This window comes from Onychostruthus taczanowskii, unplaced genomic scaffold (assembly GCF_017590055.1).
Source record: "Onychostruthus taczanowskii isolate IOZ18803 unplaced genomic scaffold, ASM1759005v1 scaffold99, whole genome shotgun sequence".
Classification (NCBI taxonomy): Eukaryota; Metazoa; Chordata; class Aves; order Passeriformes; family Passeridae; genus Onychostruthus; species Onychostruthus taczanowskii.
In genome coordinates, this window is record NW_024507990.1 from 516965 (window position 1) to 529370 (window position 12406).

General features: G+C 39.3%; 1 protein-coding gene across 7 annotated transcripts in view; it reads right to left on the reverse strand.

The window, feature by feature from the left end:
- Window positions 1-12406, reverse strand: part of B3GNTL1 (UDP-GlcNAc:betaGal beta-1,3-N-acetylglucosaminyltransferase like 1) — a 105494-nt gene that overhangs the window by 30614 nt on the left and 62474 nt on the right. For all 7 annotated transcript variants that reach the window (XM_041427312.1, XM_041427311.1, XM_041427310.1 and 4 more), the window contains one exon: window positions 2090-2185. In XM_041427312.1, coding sequence (XP_041283246.1) covers window positions 2090-2185 — 96 coding nt within the window. The remainder of the gene's footprint in view (window positions 1-2089; window positions 2186-12406) is intronic.

Below are 12406 nucleotides of genomic sequence, written 5' to 3' on the forward strand. Positions count from 1 at the left end.
AGCTCAGCAAATGGAGAAGGCCAAGACATGAGATTTGCTGGCCTGTTCTGTGTTTACTTCCAGCAATGTGACACTGGCAAGTCTCATGAATAAACATTAACTCAAGAATGGAGATGGAAGTGATCAGATTAATGCAGATCCTGGCTCAGCTCAGAACCTACAGGGATGAGACCCTTCAGAGTATTCTCAGCTCTGCTGACACACGAAGGTAAAACTTCCCTTGTTTTAAAGGGTTTCTTTTCAAATGAAAATGAACGAGTTAGAGCAATGCTAAATACTTTGTAACACTAAATGCTCAAGATTTAAGGCTTGATTTTGTGTCCTCTAAACCCTCAGCAGACAAAGGTTTGACTTCACTGCTTTGCTCAGATCTGTCCTGCTCTTGGGCTATTTTTCTGAAGGTCTCTGCACCAGCCAGAGCCTGAGCTTGGACATGTTGGACACCTCACAATAGGGACAAACAATAAGTTCAACTTATCACTTGTAATTCTCCAAACCAGAAGGACATATCATGCATTGTGGCTGAAAAATCATCAGGATTAAGATTGTCAGTGTACTACAGCTGAATAACCAGTGGCATAGTTCCTACACAATTACACAGAGACAGCAAAACAGAAAAAACCCTACTCATAAAAACAAAACAAGGAGGGAAAAAAAAAAGCCAAAATGAAAAGCAAAAAGCACAGAACAATAGTCTATTTAACTTAACCTCTTGAACTTTATCATTAGGCTTGCTGTTCTATTGTTGCTGATGCTTTAACTTGCTTGCTTGCTTTCTGGAGCTTACTAACAACACTCAAGAAGTCAAACATCCTTCAGAGAGTGAAAATACAATGATAAGAAATAATAATAAAGAAGAAATAAAGAGCCTGGGTCAGTAAATGTAGATTGTATTGGGAGCCAGGCAGCATTCCCAGCTCTTCCACTCACCCATCATGTAATTAAGGGCAAATCTTTTCACTGCTCTAAACAATTCAGTTCGCTCTCTGCTGTCTCCTTATAATTATAATTTTTTGGCAGCCCAAAGAATAATATTTGTATATCCTCATACATACACACACATGTATATATATACACACACTGCATGGCACTGAAGGGCTTCATTTAAAAGCTATAAAAATAATAATCATCATCATCATCTGTTGTAGTTTAAATAATTAAATAGGAAATAGCCTTAGCAGATTTGTTTTAGAGTGCTAATAAATGAAAGCTTTGGGGAAAAAAAAAATCAGAGCCACCCATTTTAGCCCTAAAATCTCACCAAAACCACTGGAAGCAAAATCTCTCAGAACCAAACCACACAAAATGGATCCAAATGTGTTTGAATTAGATCTATTTGCCAACATATTTCAACTACCACAATAAATACTGCTAACAGGCACCCAAGGATTTTATTCCATAAACACACTGATGAGCTTAAAGCAATCAAACTGAACTCATACAGGAAATTCATAAAGACAAAGAACACCTAACTGGCAGGGGAAAAACACTTCTGAGACCACAGGTGTTGAATTTGTAACCTCTCAGCTCTGATCCTTGAGGAGAAGCTCATTAAAATCTTCCAAGGACAAGCACAAGAGCTAAGATTGACAAGAGGACAGGTGGATAAATGAGCTTTTGTGGTAATAGTTTCATGGCCCTTCTTTTTTCCTCTCAGGGATATAAATCTGCCCCCTTAGATGAAGGTGCTTTTGTCCCTCTGCCATTCTGCACCTTTTTTCCCTCCCAACTTCTTTCAGCAACCCACCTCACCCAGCTCATAACAAAACTAAGGGCTCACCTGCTTTTAGCATCTATTCCAGGGATCAAAGAGGAGCTTTGGTGTCTGAAACCTTTAATTTTTTTCCAGGTTTGCTGGCACATCCAATAGATGTGTTCCAATGCCAACCTCAGGTAGGTCCTTCCATCACCAGGGTTATTCCCAAACAACTTCAGCTGGTTGGAGACTGGTTTTTAAAAAAATTGTATGACCCAGGTCTTTTAGAGCTCAGTTTTCATCTCCATCCCTTCCCTATTGCTCCTGAATAACAGGGAGAGGCTGTTAAACAAAGGGATGGCTCCTGGACTACAGATCACCTGCAGCACTCACCTTTCCACCCTCATCAAATCTTCCCACATGAAAAAACCATTCTCGAGAGCAGAACCAGGTTGGCATGATCACAGTAGGCCCATGGGAGGTGAACACCTAGGGAAAAAAGAGGGGGAAAAATCCAGTCAGTTAACAAAATGTCAAACCCAGCAGCTGCTGAGGAACGAAGCAGACCTCACACATCCACCTGAAATTATGCCTATGCCTAACCTTCAGCAGTTTTGAACACTGAGAAGAGCCAGTGCTGGAAATTTAGCAGGTGTTTAGTGTTGGAAGTGCAGTGTGTAGCAGAATCTGCCAGGCACCACAGCCCAAAAGGTGAGTCTGGCTCCTGCTCCATATTCCATGACCTTCTCTTCTCCCCCAAGCTGTAACACGTGCAGAGTACTTAAAGCATTTTTCCAAATTTAGAGTATGACACTGGAGCTGGCACTTTATCAGTAATGATGATGTTAATATGGAAATGAAGTAATTGAGAAGAATCACGGAAAGTTCAAGTTCTTAAACTGAACTCTACAATTTCTGAGCACTGATTTTTTTTCCATTTTATATTTGTTATACATATATTAAGTGTGAACTTTCACTGGAACTTTCTTTTATTTCTGCCAAAGACACTTAAATCCTAATGAAGCTTGAACAAGTTAAAATGCAATTTGTTTTAAACATCACCTGAGTACTGTGGATTTGCTACCCAGGGGTACCTACAATTAAAGGTTTTTGGAAAGGAAGAGCCTTAAGTAGAGAAAAGGGAGTAACTATTAAGTTCATCTCTTCGTTTGTGACAGCCAAGAACTATACAAATGGGTCTTGGAAGCTTCAAACAAACTTGTTGCAGGTATAACTGTGAAATAAGCCAGAATGTGGACGACAGGAGGTAAACTGGTTCTTTCTTTTGCACAAGGTGAAGCATCCAGGCAAAGAGGAGACTGAACTTGTCAAACACAAGGTGCAAAGTGAAGGCAGGAGCTTGTGCCTGCTTCCAGCAGAGACAGGAACTGCAGAGCACACCCTGGGGCAGGAAAAAGCAACTTCACAACTGCTGTCAGTCAAGTGACAGTGCTGATCTGTGAGCTGGCAATTTCACGTTACAGTGGTAATATTGATAATATTACAGTGGTGATATTCCTGTACACCTGAAGCTCTTCAGTGAAGAGTGTACATTTGTCACACGCAGCTCAGCAGCTACATTTTAAAGGTGCTCCTCTTGATGTCAGCCACAGGGAGCTCCACAAACTCTTATGTTTGGCCACTTCAATTTCCACAGACAAACATGGACTTAAAACCAAATAAAGACATTTAAATCAATTGTCCAAATTAATTAAATCGGAAATCCAATCAAAATTTGGCAGATGATCTACTCCCACTTTTCTAACAGGCATTTGCCCAAACTTCAGGTGAAGCACACAGCATGCCAACAGAACTTCACTGTCCCTAAAAGAATCTGGGGGTGGCTCATTTTCATCCAGACACTTCAATTCTAGGCACTAAATTCATATTTAATCAGAACAATTCTATCACCTAATGTCTTAACTCATCAGCAGGTTGTGCAGAGACGAAATACTCCAGTTCAGAGGTGTTAAATGGAAAATTCTCCCCCCAAGAGTCAGTGGGAGCTGAAAGAGTCAAAACAACCCCAGAAAAGCAGAGCAGCCTTGATTACTGGGTACATGGTTATTAGCTGCACATTAATTACAGGGGCAATTGAGTATGGCCTGAACCCAACAATGACCAAAGAGTAATCCCAAAAGAAAACAGCAGCAGGGAGAAAAGCCAGGCCAGAGGGCATTGCATTGAATCTCATTTCTGAAAGACACAAAAACTTCAAAAGAAAGTCTTGAGCCCGTGGGTACTTGTGAAATGTGTCTGGAGAGGCCAGAATGGCATTTCCTCAGAGCTGCCAGGTCCCTCAGGGATCAGGAATGCACTTCACCTCTGAGCTGGAGCTTCAAGCCATCAGCTGTGCCCCCACGTGCCAAGAGCATCCCTCCCAAACATCCCAGATAACACTGACACAGACACTCCAGTGAAACCAGACAGAACAGGTTATTTCACAATAATAAATAATTATACACTGCTATTTTATAATAAATATTTTATAATATTAATTAGAATTATAATAACTACGTTATTAAATTATATTATTTATTACATTATAGTTAATGCATAATAAATATATTATTATAATTCTATTATCTACATGATGAGAGTATGTTATTTTATAATAAAATAATTATTTTATATATATTATTGTTATTTTTATTATGAAAAATTTAAGAGAAAATATCCAAAAGGCACTGATGTTAACACAGATGATGATTTTACAGCAGACCATCCCACACTGCATACACTGATGTCTCCCCTAAATGCAGCAGAGTTCTGTGGCTCACTGCTCCTCTCAGCAGAGACACCAGAGGAGAATCACACGGGCAAAACAGAGACTGACGATGGCACACATGATTTCAGGATCTTATCCTTCCAGAAGGTCTTCAAACCTGCCCACACAGCAGCTGAGAGCCAATGAACTGGCAAATAAACTTTTCCTACATGAACACTTACAGTGCAACATCAAAACTGACCTTAGGAAATTTATTTGTGCTGCTGTCACAAAGGACAAATTCACACTACCTTGTGCCTTGCTATGTAAGAATAACTTGTGTGAAGCTGAAATTCTCTTTGTTGTTTCTTGGTCTTCAGCTGAACCTCCTGATCCAACAAACCATAAATCAGCAATGCTACCACACAGGAGGATGTAGGAAAGCAGGGCACCAAGCAGAGAGCACAAAACCCTTCTCAGCAGCAGCAGAGATGATCCAGAAATAATCTTTAACCTGATGAAACTGCTAGAAATCTCCACTTACACCACATTTACATTAAGAGCTCTCCTACTCATCCTGCCTGTGGCTGCACACCCCAGTCACAGCACTGGCACTCTCCTGACCCCAGGATGGATCAAAGCACCACATCAGTAAAAAGCCATTATTTTCCTTGGTTTTAGTGTTAGCTTTCTACAGCCTTAGCTCTCTGAATCAGTTCACTGTGGGGTCAGAGCAGCAATACCACTGACACACTGGAGAGGGAAGGAAAAGCTTTGGAGAGGAAAACAAGCCCTCCCTTCTTGGTCACTGCCCACAGCTCATGAGTCCAGCTGAAACATAAAACTGCATCCTCTGAATACCCACCCTGATGGGAGGAGAAGTGGCCAGGAAAAACACTAACAACTGTTCTGAAACACTGAGGCATCTGCCAAACTTCTGAAAACCACCTTCCAGAGCTTTTGAAATTTTATCTTCAAGCGAAAAAAAAAATAACCTCAACCTTCTGCACTTTGGAAATTCTATATTTCACCTTGGTTTAGTCTGATGGGAAAGTTTCCTCTGTATTTCTTTTTTGTCTATTCTTGTCATAAACTCTTGCCAAGGTGTTAAAAAATGGTCAAATTGCCTTGTTCCGTGATAAAAACTGCAATTTCTCACTTTGTGAGACTGACACTCCAGATTTTATCCATAAATCTTTTAGATTGCATGGACTGGAACAAGAGAAACAAAGAGGACATGCTAGTCTTAACTTGACAATCAATCAAAAGCTGAATTTGAATGATGGTGCCATCAACTATGTTTAGTTTTCTTGGAAATATCTTCCAACTGTGCTTTATAAATGTCTTGTGTCACCTTGGAACACCAGTGGGTTTCCAGACCTCCTTGAGGAATTAATTCAGTATTCTGAGAGCAGGTTGGACCTGTGAACCTTTCACACACAGCTGGATTGAAAGATTAATGTTTATTAATAATACTTGTTATTAATTACAGAACACTATATGCTGTAAAAAAATCTCAATATTGAATATTTCATTAATTAAAGATCAGAAGATGAAGGTATAAATCTGTTCAGATTTTGAATTCCTGCAGAACAGTGTTGTGATAACCTAACTGGAATCCATCTCCAGATGATGGGCACAAATTCCTATTTCAGCATCTGATTTACTAAATTATTTAGAACTTTTATAACTAGCTGGGTTTATTCCAAGGATCAAGTAGCAAGTAATTGAAACTGGTTTGTTCTTGTTCATTGTTTGGCTATCGAATTACATCCAACTGTTACACAGATACTCTGAAGCTAAATCTAAAGAGCACAAAGAGCTGATAAAGTGACTTTCATTGTTGTGTTTCAAAGCTGTCAGCAGCACATGGAACTCTGGTTCCCACTGATGCTCAGCGCAGGCCATGCCAGCATTCAGTGCAAAACTTCAGTTCCAGTACAGGGAAAGGCATTTGTGTGTTTACAGAAACTTCTCAAGGAAAGTTCTCTTTCCTGGAGCAGCAAATCAAAGTCTAACAGCAGTGAGAAAAGCAGATATGCAGATGGTGAAAAAACTTTGTCACATCAGCTATCATCGTGCCATGCAGGACACAGGGGAAACCAGGCAGCTCACAGAAGCAACAGATTTAATTTAATTTAATTGAGCAAGGAGCTAATTCCCCCAAACACACCACACATTTAATTCTACTTATGCTACAGCATTTTTCCAAAATTATATCCACACCAATCAAGGATTAGACACATTTGTTGAGACAAATGAAGCTTTCAAATATCCAGGGGAATACATTGACACGTTAGAAGGTGAAAGAGAAGAGAACAAACCCCATGGGGAGGGCCACAGTGATTCTGTAAGCAGAGCACGGGCTGAAGGGAATCATTCCTGACCTTGAAGCAATGATGAGTTAAGATATCTGTGCATTAATTCAGCAATGAATGTAGCAGGACCTTGCTCCTGAGGTGTACCAGGTTTACATCCACAATCAGTCTGTGTGTAGTGTGAGAGAAGAGGTACAGAGGGTAGGGAAGAGACTCTTCCTACTTCAACAAAGTACTGGTCAAAGAGGATTTTTCAAAAGAAAATAACTACAATGAGCTTTATGAAGCTTTTAGGAAAAAAATTTGGAAATTAGGAAATTGAAATTAAAAATTGAAATTAGAAAATTTGGAAAAATGACTCCATTTTTACTGCATATTTACAGAATGCAGTAAAATAAAGCATTCTGCAGCAAGAGGTTGTCTTCTTGGCTTGCTGTTTGTGCTGAGGTTTTACTACAAAAGAAAGAAAATCTGCTTAAAGTCGTATTGGCAGGTCCTAAATTGTGATTAGAACAAAAAAGCAGCCAGTGTGGAATGGATTCCATGCAGTTGGTTTATACTGCCCTGAACTGCTGTACCCTTTCCTGGGCTGTACAAATAACTGCCTGTGTCACCTCATCACTGCAAGCCTCCAGAGCAGCTGAAAATCCTTCTCTAAGGAAGCTGGAATCCAGCACAGCAAAAAGCAGATTATTGAAATAAACCATACCTTGCCTCTCTGTGCAGAAGAGCTGCTGTGTACACAATAATTCTGGTGCAGGCCTGACTGGAAATCAGTGGTATTTAGCCTTCACAGGCCCAAACTCTACTGAGCTACAAAACTAATCAAAAAGGGTAAGAGAGTCCTGAGAGCTGCTAATGCCAGTGAAAGCAGAGAACATTCAGCACCTCCAAGAAGGTATTCCTGCTCCTGGAAAATTTATGACCTACAGCTCCCTGTGATTTCCTCTGGACCTGAAGCCTGAATGAAGGCTGGAATGTCTCACAGTTTGCAGGAAACTCAGAGCAGAGCCAGTGAGAGGAGCTGTGAGATGATGCTTCCCCTGAATGCAGAGGGCACAGTGATGGCAGGAAAGCTGGGGGAGAAAAGATGAATTTTGCTGTAACAAGCTCGCTGGTTCCTCACAGTTTATTGCATTTCCAGTGCTTTTCACCAGGCCGCTCACTTTCAGAAAAGTACAACAGTCCTCTTTACAGCTACACAACCATTACATAAAAATATAAAATTTTCACAAATAGCATTCCCCATGTGAAATAAAATCTTCATAGCAAGTCTCTGCAGTGAATCCACCACCTGGAATGAAAACCAGGGCATCACCTCCTCCTGCCATCTCTGGCTGCAGCAGAGCCCCACAAAGAGTGAAATGCTGGGTACAGACAGCAAAAGGCAGGCTGCTCTTTACCCAGGTTATTAGATTTCCTTAAAATTTCCTGCGGAAAGCAAAACTGTTTACAAACTTGCTACGAGCAAATATATTAACTTTGGGTTTCCAGTCCAGTTCCTATGGATTGAATTGGCTGTGGCTTTGCTTTTTGGGAGGCAGCTCCCGGCAGCCCCATTGTGTGGGATAATTGAGGGCCGACCACAGTGCTGAATATCTCTGCTTTGGAGCTGAATGCCCAAGAGCAAGCACCATTCTTCTGGGCGTTTTTAGAGCTTTTCCCTGCTAATGACGATGAATTAACCTACTGCTGAAGCCAAAACAATAGCTGCATGCAAAGGAAACAGCCTGTATGATTTTAGCTTGTCTTACAGCTTTTTTTTTTTTTTTTTTTTGGGAGGGGGTCTGTAGGTTACTAAAAGTGGTCTTTACAAAAAGTTTCTCTAATTCTTGGAGGTTTTCCAGTATTTAAAGAGTCAGGTAGTTACAATGGAAGAATGACTCCATGCAGTAAAATAAAGCATTCTGCAGCAAGAGGTTGTCTTCTTGGCTTGCTGTTTGTGCTGAGGTTTTACTACAAAAGAAAGAAAATCTGCTTAAAGTCATATTGGCAGGTCCTGAATTGTCATTAGAACAAACAAGAGATCTGCTAAGAAACAATGACCAATGCTCATGCAAAATAAGTCCAAAAAATTACCTTTCCATTTGACTTGTGCACATGCCATTTCGGATTTTCACAAGATGAAAACGGAATTTGTCTCTTATATTTGTGACTTATTATATAGCATTTAACAGATGACAATATAGACAACAGAAGTTGTATGGTGTGTAGCTAAAAAATAAAACTATCCTGCTCTTAAAGTGCTTGATGCTTATCCACAATTAACAAACTTCTCTAAAATGTGCTGGCAAAGAGGAAAACAAATTCCCATAAAGTTCAACACATGAAACTTTTTGACATACCAGCTCCCAGAATTAATGTTCAGCTGAAATGTGAGTAAACCTCCTGGCAAATCGCAGCTTCAGCAAATTTTAAAATGCAGGTATTTGGAGAGAGAAACATGAAATACTTCTGAGTGTTCAGGATTATCTGAGAGTGTAACAAATCCTTCATACTAATTCTCTTTTTCAAATAAAAGCTCGTGCTATAAAAGTTTTATGCAACTTGGAAGTGGGGGACACATGACCTTCAGTTAAATGAAAGAAATACAAGCACCTTATAAACAAGCATCAAACTGTAGGGAAGGAGATCACTTCTGAATTTGAGAAGTTCAGCTGTGTGCTAATGTACATGCAAAAGACCCACAGGAGAAATATTAAATATTCATGCAAGCTCGCCGTATTTATTCCAATATAAATTATATTTATTTTGTGTGGTTTTTCTCCCCGTAGACTTTTACCCTTTAGAGAAGGCAAAAGAGAAAATTTAGATCAGACCTTAAACTACAGATTCTGATTATCTGATTAACAGCTGCAATAGTAGAATGTTTTCTTTAGGAAATCAAAGCAAACTTTAGCCTAAATCTCTCCCTCATGTCTTCCATCATATTGCAAGTCTTTGGGGAGTATCAAAGCACCAAGTGCATTCCAGTGCCTTGAGAGTGTTTGATTTGAGTTCTGCAACCCTTCAAAAGTGTGAAGGGGAGAGCAAGGCAAAGACAGAAAATAAAAATGTGTTTTAGAAAAAGAAATGTTGCTGCTAGTGCAGAAACTGTAACAGCAGATTTTACAGGGGGAAAATTTCAGATCTCAGGGTCTTTGCTTTCTGCACACTGTCTCTAATCTTCTTTTATAAAATAGATACATACTGAGAGCAAAAAACCTCAGCAACAGCTTTTACACACACACACATTTTTGATAACGAAAGGGACCCAATAAATTCATCCAGAACCCAGTGGTCTCTTACAAGAATTTGGCTTTCAACAGTGCAGGAGACACAGCTGGAAAGACCTCAACCAACCCTGAGTATTTGCAGAGATAGAAATTAAGTGCCCATCAATCTGTAAAATCTGAGACAAAGCAGAGCTGAGAGCACTACAAAGCTTTCCCTCCTCTCTGCAGTCTCCTGTTTCAGCCTCCCTAATAATTTGTTGATGGTTTTAGATGTGGGATTTGATTTTGTAGGTTCTTCCCCTGCTTCCCAGCCAGAAACATTTCATTAATTTGTGACTGAGTGTAACCTCCAGCCTCTCACAGCATGGGCAGCTGGAAGTCACACTGTACCTCTGGGTGTGCATCACCTAAAATTCATTCCTAAAATTCCTAAATTTTCATTCCTAAAATTCTGCAATTCTGCCTGAACTTGGCATTTCCCATCCCTGCTTTGGAACAGTTACTGCTCAGACAGTCATTTAACCTAACCAGCACGTTAAAATATTTTTATTATTTTTATTTTTAAATATAATTTTTATTTTTATATATTTTTAAAGCATTCAGGGATAAGAAAGAAGGTAATTAACAGCTTCAGATCTTCCAAGCAGGGGTTGGTGTGAGTTATCAAGGCACACTGTTAACTGTTGATTTTTTATTGTCCCACTGCACTGGGAGAACATAAAATTAACAATAATGAGGATTAGGGTCCAGGTTCAGCCCAAGGTGGAGATAAAAAGCAAGCAGCCCTCTCCTCAAGGGAGAATTTCTGCCATGGGGCAGCTGAACCCTGCAGGGTCTCTGGCAGCATCTCTAATGAATACAGAGCAGCTCCAGAGGGCTTCTAAATTCACCAGTTCACCTCTGAAGGGCCTGCCTCAGCCTCTTGGACTGTACATTCCTATAATCACACTGTTATAATTATCCTCAAACCGATGGAATTATTTTCTCCACTAAGATTAAATCAAATTTTTAAGAAATCATCTCCAAAAAAGTGGTTTAATACACAATATGAAGCTGATAATAAGCAAAGTGCAGCTAAAATGATCAAAGAATTAAGAGGAATTCAATTGTGCTACACATATGAAAAGGATTTTTTAATGTTCTTTTTTAAATATCATCTTCTTATCCTGTCCTGCAGAAATATTCACACCAAAAAGACAGTAGATATTTATTATATGGCCCTCAGCATCTACCATCAATAAATAGTAAGGGCATCTGCATTAAAGGGTCTTGTTATAATATCAGAGAAAAACTATTAATAACTATCTAAAGGAAACCAACTGAATCAGAATAGAAAATGTTGATTTTTCATTTGCCAAGAAGCTGAAAATCAGTGGAGGAAGCAGATGCTACAATTGTACTTAATGCAATTTAAAATTTAAAAACAGAGCAGCAGTTTTGGCTATAGTGAAACATGGTTGTAGCACCAGCTGGGAAGGATCTGCTAAGCAGCTCTTGTGATTTATATCTTTGGGAGCTCCATGGGTCACTCAACATAAACACCCTTGTTTGTCTCACACATCCTGCTAAAAATGATTAAGATTTAAATGAGGTTTCAGGTCTGTGAACTACAAATTCTGAGAAAAGGTAACGTAACACAAAAAAAGCACAATAACAATGTGTCTTTAAAGTACTGTGGTTCAAAATATTTAATAATAATTATTTCCCTGTCATTCCTTCACTGAATTTAGATAAAAGCTTAATTTTCCCCAAATTCCCTAAAATTAGAAACAAGAACTTTGTGTGTGCTGCTTGTTTATCATGCTTTGAAACTCAAGTACAATGTCAGCATAAAAAAGATCAAAAGGAGTGAAATCAGATTTCCCCATAGGGCTTTATCCAACTTAGCTTTGTATTAAGTAAAATCAGTGTATCAACAATGAATTCCTATTTCTTATAAAATATATATTACAACCTCTTTTTGGAAATGGGGATCTCTGCCCTTTTCAAAAGTGCATTTCACAAGCTGATCCTACATAAAAACAAACCCTAGAACCAGAAGGATCTGTGTACAGCAGTAATGAAGTCCAAGTTCTAAAATCAGCAAAATCTCAGAAATAATCTTTAAATCTGACTCAGGAAACCATTCCAGCAGCAGGCAAGCTGTAAATGTTCAAATATTTAGCCAGGTTGAGACATTTTTATGACCAGTGATTTTGCACACATGCACATGTGTTGTTCTCCCCCAGAAAAATGGTTTTGAGATCGGAAGGAGAAAAAAGCAGCTTTTTTAAAGGAAATATTGATGAAAAATTATGAGCCTGTTGAAAAACAGGCTAATTCATCTATAAAAGACAGATATTTATGTTGTGATGGTCACTCACATCATATCCAGTTGCATCAGGTCACCTATTCTAATTTGAATTCAGGAGAGGAGCAGCAAGCTGTGATCTCCCAAAACTGGCTGAAACATTTCAGCCACACAGCCAAT